The 26448-nt window shown below is 35.8% G+C and overlaps 1 protein-coding gene across 2 annotated transcripts in view; it reads left to right on the top strand.

Annotated features, from left to right (window-relative positions):
* CDH18 (cadherin 18) overlaps positions 1–26448 on the top strand; it is a 947353-nt gene that overhangs the window by 814041 nt on the left and 106864 nt on the right. For both annotated transcript variants that reach the window (XM_041746928.1, XM_041746929.1), the window contains one exon: positions 18052–18219. In XM_041746928.1, the coding sequence (XP_041602862.1) occupies positions 18052–18219 (168 nt within the window). The remainder of the gene's footprint in view (positions 1–18051; positions 18220–26448) is intronic.

Genomic DNA, 26448 nt, shown 5'->3' with positions numbered 1-26448 from the left:
TACTGTCTAAACGTGACTCAGATCTTGCTAACACAAAGGAGTAATTCTGCTAATTCCACCCATCCAGTAGTTACATCTATAGAAGAAACAAAGCAATGTCAAAATAGTCTTTTATCCCTTCATATGCATCAAGATTAGACACACTGACTTTATCCCACTTGCCTTTTCTCAATGAAATTTTTTTTCTATCCTGATTATTAACATTTTAGTATACAATGCAGGGAATGAAGACTCAGTGAAGAGCAATTTAGGCCATTAATTGTAATAAGTGGCACTCTCTTCATTATGTTGGGCAAGAGTGAGTTTATATCCATCCATCTCTTTATAACTATCATTATTATCCTGATTTGCCAACCCAGAGCTTTCTACTGAATGCCATGTGTCCAACTACTCATCAGTCTTTTTCACATAGATAGCTCTTAAGCACATAAAAGTCAATATATCCATGAATTAACGCCCTCTTCACTGATCTTTATATCATCCTTCTAATCTTGTAGAGAGACTCGTCACTGACCCAAGTCCTTAAGCCAAATACTCGAGTGACATTTGAATCACTCTATTTCCCTTATACCCCATTTCCCATCAGTAGCCTTGTCCTTAAAAGCTTACTCCCAAATGTCTCACATGTCCTTGTCTTCACTTCATATCTGCTAAGTTTAGATCTGACCTCCATGTTTCCCATTATGATGTCCCTGACATCCATTCATTTCCTGCGTTGCTCAGATCACATCCTACTTGATGTAACAACAGCACTTGTCACTTGGATCAGTTTCTGTTCCTTGAAATACATTTCTGGGAGGCTGCACCCTCGCGATTTTCTTCTTTCCTCAATGGCCACTGGTCATGTGTTGCTTCTGTATTTTCTCCCAAACTCCCTGGCATATGCCAGTGTTCAATATTTGAGCTCCTTCTAGTCACTCATTCCTTTGCTAATCTCATCATGCTTAATGGCTTTAAGTATCACCTTTATGCTGACCACATATACAAGACTAGGCTCTGGACTGCTCCTCTCAATACCAGCATATCGTGTGCCTGGTGTCTAGGAAGCATATCACTGCGCATGTACAAAATCAAATTCCTGAACTCTAGCCACTCCTCACACACGGTCCCCACAGTTTTCTGTAACTAGTCCAAAACCCTTGAGTCATACCCCATTCCTGTTTTGCTTTCATACTACAGATCTATCTCATTGGCAAGCACTATCTTCAAGACATACTCAATGCCTAGCCCCATCTCCTCACTCACTCTAGCTCTGTCATAAATACCTCCTAACCCATGTCCTTAATTCTGCCCTTCTTCCACACAATCTTTTCCCAACCCAGCAGCCAAAGCAGTCACATTAAAATAGATCGGATCATGTTATTCTTTTGCTCAAAACCTGCTGATGGCTTCCCATCTCATTTATTTGCAGGCCTTACAATAATGGGCATGTCTATAGATAATCTGGCCCATCGTGTCATTCTGATCTCATCTCCTCTTGTTCCTTTTGCTTTCAAGATGCTGATTTTACAAATTCCCCCCCTATAAGCTAGAGAGTCCCCACATGACAGCACTTGCACATGTGACTCGTTTTGCCTGGAACTCTTTTCTCTCATTTCTTTCAAGTCTGTGTATCCCTAGCAGGCAGTGGTGTGCTAGTAAATATTTAACAGACAGAAATATACATGCATGTGCATAAGTACATATGTTTATTGTCATTTTTACTGGTACAGAAGACATGTAGCACCCGATTTACAATTATAAAATATGCATTGCTATTTATTGTAAATTCCATGTAGCCTCTTGATGCTAACAGAATGCTTGCATTGATCTTAGCCAAACTTTTGCATCCATATACAACCTATTGTTGCAATTCAATGAGTATTGACATAATGCTATCATAAATAATGCTTGAACACTATCTGATTCAGCAAAGATGTTGCTCAGGTCATTGACAAATAACTAAGTCTAGTTCTGGTGTGAGTATCACGTACTATTTTTGTGGTTTTTTTGTTGTTTTTTATTTGTTTGTTTGTTTGTTTTACACTTACTATTTTTGATTACACGAATGTGTAGGTAAAAGATGTTTGTATGAACTTCGATTTTTTATCAATGACATGAATACTTTCTTCTGCTAAGTTCTCATTAGAATATTTTTTTCAAATTTTGAATTATTCAGAATGTAATAGTTACACATTGAGCTTATTCTGTTTTATTTATGCTCTCTCTTTTACATCTTCAGGTCTAGACAGTCACTAAATCAGTAAATTAAACCTCAATTTAATAGCATTTCCTGAATCCCATGGTGAAAAATACTTCTACTGCCAATGATTTTCAGATTGATGAGATGACATCATTGAACATGAAATTAGGAAAGGATGAGCAGTATCACATCATTCTGCGGTATTTCAGTCATATAGATTAAAAAGACATAAATGACATCAAGAGCATAAATAATAGTAAAATATGGTAATTCAATTAGAAATTGATGAGTTTTCATTATGTATTATTTTTAAATTTGCTGAAGTGTAATTTTATTATTTAATTTTAGCAATGGCTGTATTTACTAACCAGCTCTCCAAATTCTTGAAATTTTAGCAATCTATTCTTGTGATCCAGTCCTAGGTAACTCCAACCCACCACTATTACAGTCCTAGTTAAAACTCTAAGCCCAAACCAAATGCTTCATCCCTCCCCAACCCCAGTAATCATTACAACCTAATATGCTTTAAAAAATGTTTTTCAGGGATGCCTGAGTGCCTCAATTGGTTAAACATCTGCCTTCACCTCAGGTCATGATCTTGGGGTCCTGAGAATGAGCCCACATAGAGCTCTCTGATCAGCAGGGAGTCTGCTTCTCCTTCCCCCTTTGTGCTCTCTCTCAAATAAATGCTCTATGCTCTCTCTCAAATAAAAACTTTTTAAAAATGTTTTTCAGTAATCTGAAAATTCTCTAGAATCTTCTCTAGAATGTAAACTTCATGAGGGCAGTGATTTTGTCTGCCCCTAGGACAGTGCTGGATTCTAGTAGGATCTCCACAACTAGTAGTTGGAGGAATGAATGGCTTTATAGATAAAGGGGTGAAGGAATCAATCCAGAGCCACTCTTTATTGGTCATATGCTTGTATAATCTCTGTCCTCAGATCAGACTGCAGTCACAAAAGTCCTTATCTATCTCCATCTCACTTTGACTTTATGTCCTTTCACATGTATTTTCATAGTGTGTGTTCTTTACTTAGGATCCTTCATGAATCACTTTTTGGTCAAAGTATTCCTTATGATTTGCTTAAAGAATTTCACTAGTATAGGCTCAAAGATCAGCCTTACATATTAAATATATTCATTTTTTCTTGGTGCAACTCTTTCTTTTTTTTTTTTCTTTTTTTTCCCCTTACTGTCAAAGGTTGAATTGTTCCTGCTCTCAAATTTATATATTAGATTCCTAACACCCACCACCTCAGAATGTGACCTTATTTGGAGTTAGGGTCTTTACAGCAGTAGTCAAGTTAAAGTGAGGTCATAGGATAGGCTATGAGACAATATATCTAGTATTCTTATAAAAAGGGCGAATTTGGATGTAGAAATACTCTCAGCGGGGACATGATTTGAAGGTGTGGGGAGAATGCCATGTGAGCATGAAAATGTCCATATATGAGCTAAAAAGAAAGGCCTGGAGCAGATCCATCCCTCCCAGCCATCAGAAGAAACCGACTCCACCATTGATTTCAGACTTTTAGCTTCCACAACTGTGAAGCAGTAAATTTTTGTTTTTGAAGCTTCACAGTTTGTGGCACTTTGTTCCAAAAGCCCTGGCAAGCTTATTCGTTTAATATTCAAAGGAGGTAAATTAAATTTAGTAGCTTTATTTGTTTTATATCTTGCCTCATTTTATTCTAAATTCAAAACTTGATGCTCGGATGCATTTCTATGTGTTTTGTAGCTCTCCATTCATTGAGCTAATATTCATTAAGGATAGCTGTGGGTCTGGGATTGTTTTAGGCAATAAGAACACAGCAGTGAAAACACAACAAATAAAAATCCTCAACCTTGTGGAGCTTTTATTCTAGTGAAAAAAGGGCAAATAGTTGTCAAAATTATTAAGTTAGTATATCAATAAGTAGATGAGTGCGATGGCAACACAAGAGAGTAAAACTGAGAGAGACAAAATAAATGAAGTCCTTGGGAAAGGTAGGATAGTGCACTGTGGCCGGTTTGCTAATGGAAAGATGAAAGCTGACATTATCCAATGGATTTGGCAATGAGAGAACTATTAAATGTGAGAACATTTTTAGTATAGTATTGAGCTTCAATAAAGCCCAGAAGGTTTCAACTGGAAATAAGGGAAACAAAGTCTATTGTTCAGTAGACATAGATGCTTGATGCTGACTCTCCTTTGAGGAAGGACTTACAGCCGGGCTGGGGAGTACATTCAGCACCTCACTCCTAGCTCTCAGCCGCTTCAAGATCTATCTCAGGTGCCCAGCACCTGAGTGCCACAGTTGGTCAAGTGTTGGATTCTTGGTTTCGGCTCAGATCATGATCTCAAGGTCCTGGGATCGAGCCCCACGTTGGGCTCCACACTCAGCATGGAGTCTGCTTGAGATGCTTTCTCCCTCCCCCTCTGTCCCTCCCACTATCTCTCTCTCTCAAATAAAATAATTATTTTTAAAAAATCTAAAGTGCCAATAGGCACCTTGCTGAAGTCACATCATTTCCAGGACAACCCTCATCTTAGTGGCATAGCGAGGTGGGATGTATAAAGGCTGTCAATATGTCCCTGCTGCATCAGCCTAAACTGTTATGTGTGCAACCCAGGGTCAATATCTTCCTTTTCTGTGTGTGTTCTCTCTCCATTCCTTCCATACCTTGCACCCAAATCCTCAGCTCAGTCACAATTCTTACTATATGAGTGGAGTCTTGTTTTCACAGATTAGGCTATAAGAATTTGCATAAATTCAGGTTCTGCATGCTTTTCAATGTTTTTTTTTTTTTTTCCCTAAGATCTTATTTGTGTATTTGAGAGAGAGTGTGTGTGCAGGGCAGGGGGAGAGGGAGAAGCTGTCTTGCTGCTGAGCAGGGAGCTGGATGTGGGGCTCGATCCCAGGACCCTGGGATCATGACCTGAGTGAAAGCAGATGCTTAACCGACTGAGTCACTAGGTGCCCCTGCTTCTCTCTCTCTTTTTTTTTTTTTTTTTGATGACAGATACTATAGCATGTGATATGCAAAGATGAAAGAGGCGTTTTTATTAGTCACGGTACATGTAGGGAGAGATGTAAGAATTCTAATGCCTGTTAGCTTTCACTGATCTATCAGTTTACGATTTTCTGATCGCTGTAGAAACAAAGTCAAAGTTAACAATTGGTGGCAATTTTCTATTTATCTGTCTGGTTTTACTGTTTGGTGATTCATGTCCCTATTCAACATTTGCAAGATACCATCTTTCAATTTTTTGTCTGCTATGGAGGAAATTCTCAATAAGTCTATTTTATTAACACAATTCCTTTTTTTGAGCAACATGTCAAATTATCTCATATTCCCAGTAATCCACAGCATGACATATTTATCATTATTTACCATTATTTACCATTCCTTCCTTTTCCATGGTTGCAACTTCACTCATCAACAACATATTACTCCTGGAATCATATAAGAAAAATCCTTCCAGCCTCATCTTTCATGTGTTTAGGGCTTTTTGTTTACTCTGTTTATCCAAGGACCAAATATCTGTTCATGTATTGGTGGATTCAGCTTCCATTTCTCGAGTTATCAAAAAACAATAAATCCTATGTCATTTTTCTATCACACATAAAAACAACAGCATTTTGCATTTACATAACTCAACAAGCACTCAAGCATTTTGTGAATACCATTTAAATTAGAACATAATACCTACCCCTCTATGTTGTACATTCTGTTATTATCATTTAGCTGCTAGTTAAATATGTTACCAGATTACTAACTTACTGCATCACTTATATCTAGGAAATGCGAATAATGTATCCAGGCTACTGTTGTTGTTCACTTGAACCATTCGTGAGTGTGAACAGATGAGGCTTTACCACTAGAGGAAACCTCTTTCCCAGGAATAAAATTCTATAAAATATTCTTGTTTCTTTGAGTTACTTACTGTTCCTATTACTTTATGTGACCCACCTCTGTGCTTGTAAGGGATATTCATAACTCGTGTCCCTATTCACGAGATCTTACCATACTGCCTCTCTGTGATGCTGAAGTAACAATAGGTTCTCATTAGTTACTAATTAATAATAAATTTACCTATACATTAATGACAACTAGATACCTAAAATCAAATTATCCATCACATTTACAAAATCATTGTGATATCTTTCGCCAAATACTGTCAAACATGTTACACTCTTATCATTCCTAAACTTTCCAGGAAAACAGTTAGTGTCATGGTTAAATGATTAATTTTGTTACAGTTTCACTCTAGACTTATATTTAAAAGATCGATGGCAGTAAAAATGCATGGCCATGCTTGAAAGCCAAGGGATTATTTTTCTGTATTTTAAAATTGTTTTGTACTTTTCTTATGTTGCTTCTTCAATATAGTGTAGCCATCTGACTACATTCCCATTTTTTTCCTCAAAACTTAATAATCAATTGAATTGTCCACAGTGCCTTAAGGATTCAGTGGTTGATTATGTGCCAAAGGCAATAAACCTACATATGCATACCCTTGAGTCTTAAAGATAATTTTAAGGATTAGGTATATGAGTTTGCCTCAGTATTGCATATTTGTTATATGTGACATATATAACATGTCTATAATATATACACGTACATACATGTTCATATATATAGCATGTATCATGTGGTAAACAGCTTATTGAAAATGACAGCACATTTTTAAATTATTAAAGTATGACATAATGCATCCTAAAATAAAATGACACTCTAAAAGGAAAATAAAAATTCCTTTTAAAAAATTAAGAAGGCAGATGGCATAATAAATAAACTAGTACTATAGGAGAAATCATCAATTTTGAGCTATTTATAGATCTATTGTTAAGTAAACCATTACCAATAGAATTAGACAGTCATATGCATGTGTGTGTGTATATACATACACACATATATACACATATATGCATGCTTATAAAGCAGTGTTTTAATATTTTTATTCAATAATGGCTTTAAATATAGTTGGTTCAATAAATATCCCAAAAATTTTCAGTACATTTGTATTAAGTACCCATTCTCAAATAGTAACTGCAACCACAAAAAAAAGTATAAAACATCTTACCTTTTAAAATTTGTTTTAAGCATCATAAACACAAATTAAAGAGAAAAAAATAAATTATAGAGTAAGAGTAGAACAAATATGCCAGTGTTTAAACAGGCATAATATAGCAATGAACTTATTTTTTTTTGTATTTGCTCTTTGAGCCCATCAGATTTTTATAAATCATGTGAACAAACTGGGGATGATCATATTTAAGAAGTAGTTCTAGATTTATTTTGATTATTTTATCATGATTTTCAAAACGCATTTCTATGTAAATTAGAGTATTTCTACAAACATTCAATATTTACTAATAAAATATCTCATTTAAGGTCTTAAAACTTTAAAATTATCTTTCTAATTGTCTTTATTTAAAAATCTCATAAATATCATAGATAATCTTATTCAGCATAGCCTGCAAATTTCTAGATGATAAGAATCTCAAAACTTCACTTTTTATAGGAAATTACATTCCATGTGTTCATTGCATACAAATTATATTGAGGTCAGTTTCATTTTACCTCTTCCCTTTATTCTCCAAATACTGCTCTTACCTAGACTGATAAAATACATTTACATAGATCATAACTGAAATATTTGAAACGTGTGTTTCTGTATATGTTTGTGTATACACACTCCAGCTCTGGAGAGAAGGGTTGGGTGGGAAGGTGTGAGAGAGAGAGAGAAGAAAAAATAGTATTTAGGAGATACACAGTCTTGATTGAATGGTGTTGGGGTAGCTCTAGAAAGCCAGCTATGAGTAATAAGTGTGTATGTTCATGTATTATATGTGTATGCATGTGGGCATGTGTATCTGTGTGTGCATATCCAAATATGAATGTCATTGTTGTGTAGCAAACGACCGCTAAACCCAGAGCTTTCAAAACAACCATAATTTTGGAATTCAGGAGGTTGAAAAGCAGTTGTCTGAGCAATTCTTGGATCCATGTGGCATTGGCCTGGCTATTTGGTACATTCAGCTGATCCCTGGATTGTGTGGATATTTAAAGATGTGTTTATTCATGTGCCTAGTGCTGCAGTGGGAAGAGTTGAAGGGTCTCAGATGGATCCTTTGCCCTTTCTATATTAGGGCTTCTCCATGTGGTCTCTCTAGCCGGTAGCTAAACCACTTACATGATAGCTTAGGGCTCTCAAAGACCAAGGTAGAAGTTTTCAGTCCTCTTAAGTCTGGGGCCGAAATTGCAATAATGTGACTTCCGTTGTACTGTACTCATCAAATCAATCATAGTTGAACCCCGATTGGTGATATTTATACTTGATTCCCTCCGTAAAGAAGAACCTTCCTCCCTACCCTCTTTTCCTGTCTCTCTTTCAAAACCAGCCAAGCCTATAGATTCCACAGGTAAATTTCTTGAGATAATGCCACTGTAGCATCAGGATTTTAATGTCAGGGGACTCCTGGGGGGCTCAGTGGTTGAGTGTCTGCCGTTGGCTCAGGTCGTGACCCCGGGGTCCTGAAATCGAGTCCTGCATCGGGCTCCCTGCATGGAGCCTGCTTCTCCCTCTGCCTGTGTCTCTGCCTCTCTCTCTGGGTCTCTCATAAATAAATAAATAAAATATTACACAAAAAAGAAACTTAATGTCAGAAGTCCTGGGTTATATTTCAAGTTTTGCAAGTTTCTGGTCTGGGCAGAGTGACTTAAGCTTTGAGCTTCTTCTCTCGTGGAATGTAAGGCCAAAATATATGAGATATATACCTGAAGGGAGTGCCTGAGTCATAGTCCATACTCAAAACATGTGAATTCTCCTTCTTTTTCTCCTCAGGAGATATAAAATGCTTCACCATCAATTTTAATGGTAGTAAGGGAAAAAAATATAGAGGAGGAAAAATTGAATCTTCCTACTAAAGCATAAAAATGTCTTCCTTCATGAATTTATGGTTGTTAATTCCATGAGTCATAGCTTGAAGCTAAATATGTCGAGGGTTTCTTTTTGCTTTTGCTTCAATTCTGGGATGCCAGTGTTTTATATAATATTACATAATTTTTCTTTAAAAATAAAATCAATTGTATAACAAAAATATAAATAAAAATTCTGAAGTTAATCTGTTACCCACCAGAACTTCAGAGTCTCAAATGTGCTAAATGTAGCAGTAGAGATAACCTCATCTGCTCAGCCAGAGTCAGTAATAACATCTGACAAGTAGTGAAGCTTAGTCCTGACTTTCAACAGGGGCAGCAGCAACAGGGCTTTTCAAATTTTCTGTCACTTGAGGAACAGAGAAATATTCAGAGTATTTTAATTACTGAGCACCTAATCTCCACTATTTCCCAACAATCGTTTTGCAGTAAATCCAATTGTCTTTAAACAGACATGCCCAATCCCAGATCCTCAGATTGGTTATACCAGATACCCCTTCCGTGGATATCCTATCTCCATTCACCCTTCCATAATCTACAAATATTCCTGTGGGTCATAAAGTACTCTTTGGTCATAGTCATCCATTTTGATAACTGTGACTTCTGAAGTCTGGGTTTTGTTTACCATTTTATGAAATATATTTTCCGTATTGCTTAACTTTCCAGGTTTGCCTATATGCTTCCCTATCAGTAAATGCCCTAATCATAACATTCTAATGTCATAAGCTCTGCCCTGTATGTGTCTGTGCCCCACATTTTTTACAGAGCTGTATCACATTCAGCATACATTGGATTGGTGATGGATGAAGAAAATAGATTTCTGGAGCTGTGTTGCTGATGGATACATATAGATTCGATGCCTAAACATTTTTTGCTTTAAATGTAGACAAGACCTTATGGAAGCCGCCTTATCCTTACGATGTCAGTAGGGAAAATTCAGAATATGATATACTAAATATTGAAACAAACAGCAACTGAACATAATGAATCTTCCAGATACCTAGAGCACCATACATACTCAGGCAGTTGGAAAGATGAATTATTACTGCCAAGATTTCAAGTGCCATCATGTAGAAAATGATTAATGAAACTTATGAATATTTCTAAATCTCTCAGTGTTCATATTATTTTAAAGAAACATCTTCCAATGAAATATGAGCATCTTGAGGACAGATATCTTGTCTTCTCACCTCTAGGTGGATATCTCAAATTTGATCATTCATGAAAATCACAGAAGGAGCTTGCCATAAATACTGATACTTGGGCGCACTCTCCTTGATTCTGATTCAGTAGACATCCTTAAATTTGCATGATAATTGGCACTCCATGTGAGTTTTGTTATTAGGTGGCCCTGGTGCCCCATTAAAGAAATACCAGGACTCCAGTATATTTAAATATACATTACATAATGATATAATAGAGTTTAAATGAATGAATGAGCAATTGAGCAAATTAAGAAGGAAACATTCTATTGAGTCAAAGTGCAGATGGTAGTTTAGACATGGAAAAAAGCAAGCCCATTTCTCCTCTAAATGCATATGTGGACGTTGGGTATTTCTATAGGAATCTGAATGTGCATGCCGGTTTATTTGCTCTAACCTTTACAAATTTTATTTTGCAGTCTTGTTTGGTATTATCTAATGAACCAGATTTATACATCCCCGTCTTAAATTCTTTTTAGTTAAAAGGGAAAAACGCAAGAACACATTTTGGAGGATATATTGCTCTATATGAATGGATATTGCCAGTCAGGGAACAAAAACATATGGTAGACCAGTGAGCTGGGTTCAACAGGTAATGCTTATAAACCCAGATGAGTTTTCAGTCTTATGAACTTGAATTCAGCAGAGAGTAATTCCCAGTTACTAGCCCCTACATATCAAGGCGATTGGGAAGCAGTAGTCAAAAGGTAATTTGCAGGCAGTAGGGCACCTGCAGTCGTTTACCACTAAGGTAATAAGAAACAAAACAAAATGACACAAGGCTAATCACATCCTGTTGATTCAACCCAGCATCACAAGAGAATAACAGGCAACACTCTGCTTAAAATTTTTGAAGTAAACATTGCTAGGGAAGCTTTAGCCAACAAACATTCAGAATAAGGGCATTTTTTAAGTAAATTTATTTTTTATTGGTGTTCAATTTGCCAACATATAGAATAACACCCAGTGCTCATCCCATCAAGTGCTCCCTCACTGCCCGTCACCAAGTCAACCCCACCCCCTGTCCACCTCCCTTCTAACTTCCCCTAGTTCGTTTCCCAGAGTTAGCAGTCTCTCATGTTCTGTCTCCCTTTTTGATATTTCCCACTCATTTTTCTCCTTTCCCCTTTATTCCCTGTCACTATTTTTTATATTCCCCAAATGAATGAGACCATATAATGTTTGTCCTCCGATTAACTTATTTCACTCAGCATCATACCCTCCAGTTCCATCCACGTCGAAGCAAAATGGAGGGTATTTGTCATTTCTAATGGCTGATGAATATTCCATTGTATACATAAACCACATCTTCTTTATCCATCATCTTCCAATGGACACCAAGGCTCCTTCCACAGTCTGGCTATTGTGGACATTGCTGCTAGAAACATCAGGGTGCAGGTGTCCTGGCGTTTCATTGCATCTGAATCTTTGGGGTAAATCCCCAACAGGGCAATTGCTGGGTCGTAGGGCAGGTCTATTTTTAACTCTTTGAGGAACCTCCACACAGTTTTCCAGAGTGGCTGCACCAGTTCACATTCCCACCAACAGTGTAAGAGGGTTCCCTTTTCTCCGCATCCTCTCCAACATTTGTGGTTTCCTGCCTTGTTAATTTTCATCATTCTCACTGGTGTGTGGTGGGATCTCATTGTGGTTTTGATTTGTATTTCCCTGATGGCAAGTGATGCGGAGCATTTTCTCATGTGCATGTTGGCCATGTCCATGTCTTCCTCTGTGAGATTTCTCTTCATGTCTTTTGCCCATTTCATGATTGGATTGTTTGTTTCTTTGGTGTTGAGTTTAAGAAGTTCTTTATAGATCTTGGAAACTAGCCCTTTATCTGATACGTCATTTGCAAATATCTTCTCCCATTCTGTAGGTTGTCTTCTAGTTTTGTTGACTGTTTCTTTTGCTGTGCAAAAGCTTCTTATCTTGATGAAGTTCCAATAGTTCATTTTTGCTTTTGTTTCTCTTGCCTTCGTGGATGTATCTTGCAAGAAGTTACTGTGGCCAAGTTCAAAAAGGGTGTTGCCTGTGTTCTCCTCTAGGATTTTGATGGGATCTTGTCTCACACTTAGATCTTTCATCCATTTTGATTTTATCTTTGTGAATGGTGCAAGAGAGTTGTCTAGTTTCATTCTCCTGCATGTGGAGAACAGGGCATTATCAGTTACCTAGCATGTATTGAAAGAAGAGAGTTTACTTAAGCAACAATAACAAAAACAAAACAAAGAAAACAAACAAACAAAAAACAATGAACCAATTTTAGGTAAGTAATTTAGCTGCTCTGTATTTTTTCTTCAAAATTTACCTAAAGAAAAGACCATATGGTAGATAAGTCCTTTTTACTTAGTTTACTTGGAAGGCAAATTAAGTTACAGTACAATCACGGGGTACACGGATACATGGCAGAAAAAGCCAAACAAACATCACTTCTCACTTGGACCGTGCAAATATGTTTATCCCAGCCTTGTACATGAGCGTAGGCTTCACAGTTTGAAAAAAATGGATGTTACCTTAGCATATTTCTTGTTGTCTGTGTCGTGTGTATCCTCATATGTAGTTCTGTCTTCTCAAACTATGGCTTGGCCCTCTTTCCCTAGACTCACCTAAAGGAGTTGTTTTGGCTATTGGGGGTGGTCACTAAGAGGATATGAGCTCCGTTGACCCACACGCCAAACCCAGGCAATCAGAGATCCCTCACCTCCTTCCTCCCTTGTCCTGGGAATATGCTTTGTACCCACTGTTCCCATAGTGGAAGCAGTTTTTAAGAAAGCAGCCTGAGAGACAGCTCAATTGTTGTGTTGTTGAGGATATCTAGACCGTGTGTGTGACTGAAACCAGTTAAAGCTTCTCTATAAACTTATAGAGAATATTCTGGTGGATGGTGATGGAGATACACTCAACTTTACAGCTTCCCAAGACAACTCTTATATTTAAGTTCCTTTGCTTATTAAACCTGCCACCACCTACCAATCTGGAGTGGTCCACCTCTTTCTTTGGTCTCTGTGTATGAGGGGCAATTTTTAAATTATCGATGGACTGAGTATTTATGTACCACCAAAGATTCATTTTGTGGAAACCCTCCCTCCCAATGTGATGTATTTTGAGATGGAGCTTTAAAAAGTAATTAGGTTTATATTAAGTCATAAGGGTGGGACCCTCATGACAGGATTGGTGGATTGATAAGAAGCACAGGAGAGCAATCTTCTTTCTCCTTGCGCACAAACTGGGGGAAAGCCATATGAAGTCAGTCTCACGGGGAAACTGAAGATGAAAGTCTTCATCTTCCCAGTCTTCCCAGCCTCTGAGAAGTGTGTGGAATACATTGCTGTTGTTTGAGCCACTGAGTCTATGGTATTTTATTTTTTTTCTTGGCAGCCCTAGCAGACTAATGCAGTAACCAATTAGAGCTGTAAGTATGCCAGTCCCGCTGCAAATTACTAAATCAGAGTTTCTGAGACCTGGATCCAATGAATTTACCCTTTAAGACAATCTCAAGGTAATGTTGAGTCAGAGTCATGTTTGAAAGCCACTAGCAATACTGTAAAACCTAGGCACTCAGTAATTGATCACCCATTGTTTAGAATGAAAGAGGCCCTTTAATATTTGAGCAAAGACAGGGATATTCTGAAAAAGACTTGGGAAAATCAGAATATAAAGTCACTTTACGTAGATAGCTTCACATTTAACTCATATTTGATTTTTTAAGAGTTATTTTGCTTAATAATGTCACTTTTTTCAAATATAGCTTCCTGGATAGAAGTAGGGGGAAATTGTGTGTGTGTATGTGTGTGTGTGTGTGTGTGTGTGTGTGTGTGAATGCTTATTCAAAATATATATTTAATTCTGGAAAAAAAAAGCCAGCTATTGCACTAAGCAGAAAGGATAATAAGTTATGATCACTTTTTAACTTGTTTTTTTTTTTCTTTATTTCTTTCTCAGAATATTGGGAAAGTGCAAATATTTGTCACTTTTTTCCTAACTTCTTTCAAAGTTGTTTGTGTTTTCTGATAAATTTATCAAATCAGAATATTTATAAAAATAATGATTTGATATCCATGCAGATGTTCACCAAAATAGACAAATGATAGTTTATCCATGATGGTAAAATTATCCAGTCAAAAATGGACAGAACAAAAGGAGTTCAAGTTGCTGTCATAATTCGGGCAACTTGGAGCATGCACAGAAGTTCTTCAAGGTAGAAGGAACCAAGGAGCAGGAACATTCAGATTTTGTCACAAGATCTTGTGATCTTAGACAAGGGATGTTAAAAACTGTTTGACTCAATACTATCCATTTGGTTCAAGTAATAAGGTAATATAGTGGTACTTTAGACTATAAAATTAGACTGTGTTTTAGATCTTTTAATCATAATAATTCATCTGGAACACATTTGCAAAATTTGCCTAAGAAATAATTCATTCACGGATGCCATTTATCATTTACTTCTGAAAAATGCATAATCGGAATCAGGAAAGTCATTCTTCTCTGAAAGTGCTAAGAACCTCTTCTGCTAAAAAGTACATTCCCAGTTTTTAAAAGTTACTGTGCGGCAAACTAAGAAATTTATTCAACTTGTTCAAGATAATTTACAAAAACCCTACAGCTAATTCCATGCTTAATGTGAGACATTCAAAACTTCCCCATTGAGATTAGGAACAAGGTAAGGATACCCCCTCTTACCAGTATTTTACTTTATTTTTTTATTTTTTTTTATTTTTCACCACTCTTTTTTTTTTTTCCTTTTTATAAGAGACAGAGAGAAAGGGCAAGAGCATGCCCAAGCTAGAGGTGAGGGCCAGAGAGAGAAGGAGAGAAAGAATCCCAAGCAGGCTCCATGCCTAGCATAGAGCCCAATGTGGGGCTTGATCTCATGACCCTGAGATCATGACTTGGGCAGAAATCCAAAGTTGGATGCTTAATGGACTGAGCCACCCAAGCACCCCCCTTCACCACTCTTTTAGAATGTCATACCTGAAATTTTAGCTAATGCAGTAATTTATTTCTTAGAAAATAAAAGCTATACAGATCAGGAAAGAAGAAATAAAGTGGTCTGTGTTCACAGAAGGAGATTGTTGTGTACTGGGATCATGTTCCTACAGCAGTTTGGCAGAGCATTCTCCAGTTACCTGTGGGCCCTTGGGGGAGGCCAGAGCCAAGCACATGCACTGAGCCATCATCCTCAAGAGAACTGTGAATTTAAATGAGTTCTTAGTCATTTCTGAAAAGTCTGTGTCAACTCTGGACATACTGCCTTATTTCCATAAGCTAATTTGGCTGACAAGCTTCTTCTCATGTTGTGTCAGATGTAGCTGTGTTTATAGAAGAAGGGCTATAATGGAGTTAAATTACTGAAATTCATACTGTAAAACAGGGCTTGTACTGATGTCTTTGAGTCTCTTAAGTGAATAACATTCAAATCATATAAATACATCTATCTTTCACTTTGTGATGATTGATTTTACTGTTATATTTTTATATTCAGCAAATAGCACTTAAATGATTTCATTGTCAAACATCATCCTGGACAATAGTCTCAAACTTCTACACACCAGAGGCAAGGCCCATTTGTAATGTATTTTTTTCAGAACATCCTTTTTTTTAAGATTTTAGTTAAAAAAAGATTTTATTTATTCATGAAAGACACACACACACACACACAGAGAGAGAGAGAGGCAGAGACACAGGCAGAGGGAGAAGCAGCCTCCATGCAGGGAGCTCGACATGGGACTCGATCCTGGGACACCAGAATCACACCCTGGGCTGAAGGCAGATGCACTTAACCACTGAGCCACCCAGGTGTCCCTAGAACATCCTTATTTTTTTTGCCAGTATTAGAAAATATATGTTTCTTTCATAAAATATTTTCATAAAATCTTAGCTTGTTCATTAATTCAATTCTTTCTTATATAATTATCATGTGATAAAACATTGTTCTGTTTCATAAGGATGCTTGAGGCCTTTTTGTAGGCATGAATTGGATGAATCATTTATTATCATATTATTGTAATTTCTTTTGATAGGAATGATTTTCATTTTTATTTAGCCTCAGGAAAATTTTCCTGATCTCCTTCAATTAAAAATTCACAAATATTGAAAGTTGTGGGATCCCTTTTCCTGGTTCCTGAGGCTCTCCTCTCAAAGTCATTACACATACAATCAACTTAATAAAACAAAAGTACTGCTTCAGTGTTCTATGTTCAAACTGATGGACTAATCCTTTCCACTTCTAAAATACTATTTTTAACTTGAATATACAACCTGATTTTCTCTCATTGTGTCAATATATTGTCTGTGAAAGAGCTTGCTAAACTCTGTAGTTAGCAGTTATTAAAATTGGCATTACCCCTCTGAATTGCTCTCCTAACTTATCGATTGTGTGTTTGGTTGAAGCCATTGGTACCTTTCTCAAAAAGTGACATGATCTCCGGGGTACATGGGTGGCTCAGTAGATTAAGTGTCTGACATCAGCTCAGGTCATGGTCCCAGGGTCCTAGTATCTCATGATCTCTCTGGGTCCTGAGATCTCATGATCTCGGGTCTTAGACTGAGCCCTGCATCGGGCTGTGCGCTCAGCAACGAGTCTCCTTGTCCCTCTCCCTCTGCCCCCACCTTGTCCTTTCTCTCTCTCTCTTTCAAAAAAATAAACAATTTTTTTTAAATGTGGCCTGATCCAAATATTTTTAGCAGAAGTAAAAAAGGTAGTTTTAAATGTTGACCTGCGTATGGAGTAGCAAATATGTTTTTATGCATATATGATATAAATGTAAATATATACGTGCATATATGTTTATACTTATTATAATAATTATAATCTTACTATCATAAGATCATCTACATGAGAACTTTTTTAATGACATAATTAATAATCCTGGACCCTCTGGAAAATATGTTTCAGTTTTGAAATTTAAGGCTCTATTGACAAAACTCTCTAATTTATGTGTACCTATGCATGATGCAAATGGAGATATAACAACATTTTTTACATCTTTATTGAATCTAAGTACTAGTTCATTAAAAAAAAATACCTTCAATGTCTCCTTTGTCACTGTGAAATAAAGAATGTGGCTTTTACAAGAGATTTTGGGAATCCATTTCATACCTTTATTTTGCTTAGGTACTTAGATCTAGTTCTTATTGTAGTTGTTATTTCCTGATAAAAAATAGTGACTTTCTTAGTCTTGATAAATGTTAAAATTGTAGTTGTTATTTCCTGATAAAAATAGTGACTTTCTTAGTCTTGATAGATGTTAAAATGACTCCTGACTACAGTCTTTGTTCAAGTACCCACGATTCTTCAATGTTTTCCATCATCCAACGTTGACAACCCTGTCAGGAAACTATGTAAATTGTTCTGTAAAGAGGAAAATTAACCTCTTGTCAAATCATCTCGTCTGACACTTGTGAGGCACAGAGCTAGTGAAATATTTAGCATGCCAGCAGAGGAACACACCTGGGCTTTGGGGTCACCCTCCGAGGCACCCCAAGGAACCCAAAGATGTGCATCTTAATTGCCACTAATAGAATGGTTCAGAACCTGTGCTTGTAAATAAAGGATTCAAGGAGATAGTTTTAGTCACATTTTAAGGTACTGTTAGTCTCAGAAGACTGGCTTTCTCACAAAAGTATGTCATTTAAAAATGCACTTCTTAAAAGAGGGAAAAAAAACGAGAGAGATATCTGTGCTGCTTCTCATTTAATATGTCATCTATACTGTTTTGTTTAAAATATGTATTACAGGAGTTATTAGAACTGCCTTACATAATATGGACAGAGAAGCCAGAGAACACTATTCGGTGGTCATTCAAGCCAAAGACATGGCTGGGCAAGTCGGAGGGCTTTCCGGATCCACCACAGTTAACATCACCCTGACTGACGTCAACGACAACCCCCCACGGTTTCCTCAGAGTATGTACTTGTTTCTTACGGTTCACATTGCACACTCTTCGTTTGCATAAGACAAAATGAGATACTTCGCGTGCAACGTCACGTTGCTGTTATCCTAAATGGGGGTATTTTATTTTTGTGCTGTATGCTTTCCCTTCTATACCCCAGAGTAGAGAAGTCACTCTGCTTATGGTCTCCGGAACCGGGTAGGTGATTGGCTCCGTGTTTAAAAAATATATATGTTTCAGTTGGCACCACACTTAAATATTTTAAAAAGTGATATAGTGGTACAAAGTACCAGTAAGTATATCTTGCATTTGCTAAGCAGCTGTGTATTACTAAAGTATACAGGGAGCTGCCCAATACACGGAATGTTCTGATGGTGACACTCTACTCTTGCAAAAAAAAAAAAATATATATATATATATATATATATATATTAAATTGCACAGGTGTTTTGGGTGACTAAAATAGAAAAAAAGTTCATGTTAAAAATGAATGCTTTCCACACACACACACACACACACACACACACACACACACACCCCATCCCACAGCAAGGTGTCGCTCGGATGATAAGGCCGGCTCTCAGTGTAGAATATGAACCTTGTGCGTGGTGGGCACAGACTTCCAGGCAATCTGGGGGAAGAAGGTGTCAGTTCTGTGAGTTTGTAAAGAAATGGTGATCCTCAGAATGGGAGACAAATGCATTTCAGCATTTCTAATGTGGCCAATGCTGTGGATGACACTTGCTAGACTAATCTTTAATTACCATTAAAATCCTGAAGAGGTGCTCCCCTTTTGTCCTTTTGACACGTGTTGTGCAAAAACTATATAATAAAACAGACACCATGGCGTGTCGATTCAGGAATTTTTGTGAAACACCTTCCTGAACTGTATCTTCATATTTTTCTTGGTAGGCTCCAGGCCTAGCCCTAATGGAGTACTGCTGGTTCCCAAAACACAATAGCCTTGCACATTCTTAATTCAACCCAGAATTTTCCATATTCATATTTCTCTATTTAAAAGCCCTGTTATAAATTTCTCTGAAATGTGTTGCTGAATTAACATTTAATCCTTGTTTTCTGTTACATGGCACTTTCATGTTATATTTATTTTTATAGGGACATATGGCTTCTACAACTAAGCGTCCCTCTACGTAAGAATGATGCTAACTTGTTTTTATAACCTTAAGTGTTCAGATCAGTGCCCAGCCCTTGACAAACAATTGCTAGATGAATGAGTGAATGGGTTGAATTTAAATACTCTGTCAAACTATCATTGTTAAATTAAGACATACAGGTTGAATTCATAGGTAGAATCCATTTAAAATATTGGTTCTAGAGATGGAGGCGCTTGGGTGGCACAGTTGGTTGAGCATCCAACTCTTGGTTTCCCCTCATTCCTGATCTCAGGGCTGTGAGCTCAAGGCCCACATTGGTCTCCATGCTCAGTGCAGACTCTGCTTGAGATTCTCTCTCCCTCTCCCGTGGCCCCTTCCCCCTCCCACTCCCTCTTTCTAAATTTAATAAATATTTTAAAAAGTATATTTGTTCTAGAGACAGATTCTGTGGCCTGATTCATTCATGTGGCCTTTGCTCTATGAAGCAGGCAGGCTTATTATATTATAAATCACAGATAAGGGATCCCTGGGTGGCGCAGTGGTTTGGCGCCTGCCTTTTGCCCGGGGCGTGATCCTGGAGACCCAGGATCGAATCCCACGTTGGGCTCCCTGCATGGAGCCTGCTTCTCCCTCTGCCTGTGTCTCTGCCTCTCTCTCTCTCTCTGTCTGTGTGACTATCATAAATAAATAAAAATTTAAAAAAAAATAAAAAAAATAAATCACAGATAGTTCACAATACATTAAAACACAAAATCCAATTTTGTCATCTTACAAATTACAGAGCATTTTTGTATTTATTTTATCGCTTAGTTCACACAATGGGCATATACACATATACCACCCTACAGGGGCTGTTCTTATATATGATAAAGTTGCTGAAGTTCAAAGATCTGTTTAATGTAATGAGCAATCATGCTAACTTCAATTGGACATAAATGTATTACAGTTTACAAATGCAACTTGTCTACCTAATTTTTAAGTAAATACTACCATTACTATTTTGAAGAGCTGTATTGATATTACCTCTCTTAACAGAATGAAACTCGAGGGATACACTGCAAAGATTCAATAAATGCTTAGTCATGATACAAATAGCATCTCTCTCTCTCTCTCTTCTTTTTTCCATAAACTAATTTTTAAATTTACAAGTCCATTAAAGTTGATTTTAAAAATCAACAGAAAAAAATGTGTTTGTAATAAATATGGAGTAATTATTCCTAATTTTATTATTTTGATTAATAACAGGTTTATTGCTGAAACATCAGTTAATACTGATTAATTATTATTAATGCTAATAAACTCTCTCACACTGTGAGATGGGCTCAGAGTTTTGAAACGGAGTCGATGCACACCCAGAATCTCCTACTCCGACGTGCTTAAGATACTATAATCTGACTCCTTGCACTAAACACAAGGCTGCTTTCAGAATAATTAGTGTCACCTTGACAAGAGTGGTTTGCAGTAAATTATTTTTTCAGTTTATATATAAACAACATAATTTATCAAATAGCTACCTATATAACAGGAAACTGTAAATGCTTAGAGAAAAATGTGATTTGGTTATGAGGACTTGTGTTCATGAAGCACCATGAAAGGCAGAAATCTCTATACAGCTTAGCTTATGCAAAGATCATACCCAGTCATCAAATGGATCCAGTGGTTTGTTTCTCTTAAGAGGTGACATTTTTATAGATCTCGTTCTAACGTCTTGCTCATTTCACCAATCGCAGAGAGCCTTTGTTCTCACACCACTACTGTGATTGACTCTAGTATAGGCATCTGCACACAAAACTTTGCAAAAATATTCCTTCAAAGCATCCCCCCTCCTTTTTTTTTTCTTCTGTTAACCTACCATGCCCTGGAAAATGAATCAGTCTATTTTATACTTTAAAGTTATCACTGTGTTTTAATTTGAAATAAATTCACTCTGAGTGTTTCTAGACTGGTAATTTGCTTTATGAAGACTTTAACCTCCTATGGCTTGAGTATTTACTCAAAAAACACAAGGGATACCCAGTCCTCCTTTACAGAAAAATCTTGAGGTGTAAAATTCCTCAGTATTAGTCCTGTGGAAAGGAATGTATTCCACTTCCTAAGATTCTTGCTCTGCCCTTTTCCGGTTTTAACTATGTTACAGTTATATTGAGCTTATTGCTTAATTTGTTCTCAGGTGGGTAAAAAGTCACTGACCTCCATTATTCTGTATAAATAATATGCACATAAAAATCAATAGCGTCCATGAAAATTCATAGCAGACCTTCTGTACTCTGAATGAAAAGATCTGTATTTTGACAATTGTCTTTGAGTAAGAATAAATAACCTATTTTGGGAAAGAAAAACACACACACACACACACGTCAAATAATCACAATAAAATGGTAAGAACTTGATTATTTAACAAAATTTGCCCCAACAACCTGAAATGACTGCAAAATTGTACATCATCCAACAGCTTTTTCTCACTTGTGACTAGAGTTGATGTAATGTGGTGAAATATTTGGAGGATACAAGGCCTAAAATTTCGATAGATGGCAGTATTTCATATAATAGTAAGAGTTGCAGGTGTTTACCTGATTTGAGTAAATCTTAAGGTTGGAGAAAAATATCACTGATGAAGATACTGTTGTTATGATTTTGTTGATAACAAAATATTTTAGAGGAAAGACCATTATTTTCAATTTACCATTTATAGTTTCCTGAAAAATCTAAATGGCACGTAATATATTCAGCATTAATATTTTATTTAAAACAGGAATAAAAAGAAACAAAACAAGAAAGCTTCTCCTTTGATCAATCGAAATGTGAAGTGTATGTTTTAATTACCAACAAGTTGACATTTCTCTAGTGTACTTTAAAAAAATGATATCTAGTTCATTTTTTTTCCCTTTTGTTCCAAGTGTTTATTTAAATTCCATTTAGTTAACATGCACTGTAATATTAGTTTTAGGTGTAGAATTCAGTGATTCATCAGTTACACTCTACACCCAGTGCTCATCCCAAGTGGACTCCTTAATGCCCATCGCCCATTCAACCCATCCCTCCCCCCACCCCGCGCCCCTCCAGCAAGCCTCAGTTTGTTCTCTAGAGTCAAAAGTCTTGTTTTACAGTTTGCCTCTCTCTTTATTTTTCCATCCGTTTTGTGTCTTGAATTACACATAGGAGTGAAATCGTATTGTATTTGTCTTTTTTCCTGACTTACTTTGCTTAGCATGATGCTCTCTAGCTCCATCCACGTCATTGCAAATGGCAAGATTCCCTTCTTTTGTATGGCTGAGTAATATTCCAGTGTGTGTGTGTGTGTGTGTGTGTGTGTGTGTGCACGTGTACACCACTTATTTATGCATTCATTAGGCCATCGGTTGATAGACATTTGGATCTTTCCATAGTTTGGCTGTTGTTGATAATGCTGCTATAAACATTAGGGTGCCTGTGTCCCTTCAAATCTGTATTTTTGCATCCTGAGGGTAAATACCTAGTAATTCAATTGCTGGATCATAGGGCAGCTCTACTTTTAACTTTGTGGAACCTCCATACTATTTTCCAGAGGGGCTGCACCAGTTTTCATTCCCACCAAGCGTGTTAAGAGGCTTCTCCTTTTTCTGCATCCTCGCCAACATCTGTTTTTCCCTCTGGCGCTACTTTTAGCTGTTGTGACAGGTGTGAGGTGATATCATTTGAGTCTGGTTACAGGTATATATTTTGAAATTTGCTGAAGGTTTTTCTAAATGTCAGTATGTATTTCTTTGAGATCGTGCCCCTATGCATTTTAGAAGAATGTACATTCTTCAGCTTCATACTTTGCTGAAATAATAAATTAGTTCAAATTTATTGATTGTGCCATTCAACTTTCTACATCCATATAGAATTTTTTTTCATCTATTAAGAGATGTTGTGTTGTTGTATCCCACTATTTCACTAGATTTTTCTGTTTTCCCCTTTATTTTCTTTTGGTTTTGAGTATTTTAGATATAGTTTGAAATCATATCACTGGATGCACAAGATATTTGCCTTAAAGATTGAAGGCAAGATATCTTCCTCTTATATTGAAAATGTTTCATTGTAGAACATCTCTCTTTGACAATCACCTACAACTTAAATTCCATTTTATCTATGACTATATCAGATTTTTATAATTTTGATTAATGATTAGATGGTATGATATTTTACATCATTTTACTTTCAAAGTTATTTTTTTAAAGTTTAATATGACCCCCTAAACTAAGTTTCTGCTTTTGTTTTGTTTTATTTTAACCTTGTTTCACAATATCTGTTTATTTTGATTTACTTACAATTAATTTAATTACTGATATATTTCAAGTGTACCATCTTGCTTTCTTTTTTTTTAAGAATTGTTCCCTTTTTTCTTCTTTTAGATTCTTTTAATTAGTAATGTATTTCACAGCCTTCATTTTCTCCTTCATTAACATTTTATTTTACTTATACTTTTCTTACTATTTGCTCTACATATTACAATTTATTTTATTCCAACTTAAATTATAATATTATCATTTGAAACAAATGGAACAACTTTAAATCTATCTAACCCCATTGCATAGAATTAAATGATAATTTTTAAGTCAATAATTATCCTTTTTGGTGGTATTCTTCTTCCCTGGGTTGCTGTGTTTTCAAAGGAAATTCTAAATTTTCCTTAAAAATCCCTTTCTGCTGGTCCTTTTAGTACTGGTCTACTGTCAATTAACTCATTCCTTTTTTTTTTTTTTTAACATATTTTTTCTTACTTTTTTGAGTATTCCCACTGAGAGAACTCTAATTTGAAGGATTTTTCTTGTTTTAGTAATAAATGATGCAATTTAACTGTCTGCTGACCACCATCTTATCTGTTGAAAATCAACTGTCTTATTATTGCTTTACTGTAGATTAGTTTATTCTACTTTATTTATTTTTTTTTTAGTTTATTCTACTTTAATTGATCTTTCTTACTTAAAATATTTTTTGTATTAAATATTCAAAAGGTTGACTATGGTGCACTTAAGAGGCACTTACTTTCTTAAAAAATCTGTTTTCAGTTGTAAAGAATTTTTTTAAGCTATCTTTTGTTAGTTCTAGAAAATTTTGGTCAGTATTTATTCAAATATTTATTTTCTTTTGTTTCATCATTTATTGTGCAAAAGCATGCATGTTAGGTTTTTTAGCTATGTACCATAAATCTATTGTTCTTTTTTTTCTGTGTGTTTAATTATTTTTTATCTCTCTTTTTTTTAACTTGTATATTTTATATTGAGCTACATCTAGTACAATAATCTTTTCCACTGTGTTTATTCTCTAATAACTTGTGTATTAAACCTATAAATGAACATTTCAGCACTGAAATATTTCAGTTATATAATTCTTTCTTGATTTATTAAATATACATTATTTATATCTGCTAAAATTCTCTTTTAGTCCATGTGCTCTTAAACATTTATCATGATCATTTCAAAACCCCTTTGTAATAACTACTGTCAATATCATATCTGAGTATTTTTATTGATTTTGTTTCCTTTTTGTTTTTAGTAATTTTCCAGTTTAAAGCATGCTTTGGAATTATAGATTGAAAATTATGTATAAATACTTACATAAGTCCCTGACTATGTCATCTTCCTCCAAAGAGAGTTATTTTTTGTAGATATATAGAATTTTGCTTACCTAGGTTAGTTAGATTTTCTTAGAACTGCTTTGTGTCAACTTCCCCTTACTCCTGGAAAGAAGCTCTTACTCCTAAACACAATCTTTTCTCTAGTGTCAACTGAAATATTTACCTGTTCTAATTCCTAGTGTCTACTGGCTGCTGAAATTTCTATTAGCAATTTTGTCATCCGGCTTTGCCTTGTGTTGGTTTCTTCGAGTCTCCACATTGCATGCGTGTGTGTATATCTGCAATTATCACAGGAATATTGCTTCACATTTTGGCACTATTTCTTGAGGTTTCTTCTTTTTAAGACTTTGTTCTTATTTGAGCTACTATGCCAGCCCTGAACCCCAGCCTCTGTCTCCACAAACTAATTGTTGCTTGAATTCTTTCCCCTAGCACCACAGATGAAAAAAATGCCCTGAGTCATTGTCAATATAAAAATCCACTTCCTTTCTCTCAAGGATCATATCTCATCTGAGCCTTTTTACATTCAATACACTCCAATGACTTGAAAGAGTCTTTGTATGTATATTTGATAGCTGTATTCTATGGGAGAATTAGTCAGCTACACATCACCATCTTGATTGGAAAGAACCAACCCACTGAAGTTTAGATCGAAAGAACATGGATGATAAATGAATAGTATGTCAATTTGATATGCAGTATGGTTAAACTGAAAGTACAAATTCAAAAGATAGCTGGAATTCTCAAATTAACTGTAATACCTGCAAGTTATCAGTCTATCATATTTTTTCATCCTACTTTGTTGAGATAAAGTGTGTTTATTTAATGTTATGAGATTTAGTATATAAAATAAGAATAACAGAAAATTATTATATATTTATCCCATTAAACGGGATATGAATACCTTTAGGATATATTCTTTCATACAAGTTAATAGCTATAAGTAAATAAGGCTGTGACACTCTTCTAATTTTAAAGTTGAGTATCTTGAAATATTTAAGATTGTCTATTTAGTAACTTACCAGTTATAAAATGTCAATCATTTTATGATTTGTTTTTAATCTATTTGGCTGTAGGCTATGGCAAAGTTACAGATTGATTGCTTTTCTTTTGCTTACCTGCTTTGTATGGATTTGCATACTTATGATAATAAGCATAGAGTTCTTAGAAATTATGTGATTGTTACTAATTAATCTTCACAAATCATTTTTTTTAATTCTTCACAAAATATTGGAAAAAAGTAGGAATGTTCTTCAATTAAAATTCACAAGTTTACAGTTTCTCAGCTTTTTATGAGTCATATTTATGAATAAAAGTGAGAGAACGCCAAAAAAAAGTGGCCCACTTTACTAGTACTTTGGAAAAAATTTTCTTACAGGATAATCAGCTTTGTAGTCATGCATATTGACACATGGTAACAGCAAATGTGTTAGCATAAGCAATTTTCTTTTAATGCTTTTTATTTTTTTAGGTTAAGCAATTTTAAAGATACTATTCCAGAGTACAGTGGAATTCTACTATAGGACAG

The sequence above is a fragment of the Vulpes lagopus genome, chromosome 3, assembly GCF_018345385.1.
Source record: "Vulpes lagopus strain Blue_001 chromosome 3, ASM1834538v1, whole genome shotgun sequence".
NCBI classification, from domain to species: domain Eukaryota; kingdom Metazoa; phylum Chordata; class Mammalia; order Carnivora; family Canidae; genus Vulpes; species Vulpes lagopus.
The sequence above is the reverse complement of the archived record's forward strand: the minus strand, read 5'-3'. Positions and strand labels throughout refer to the sequence as shown.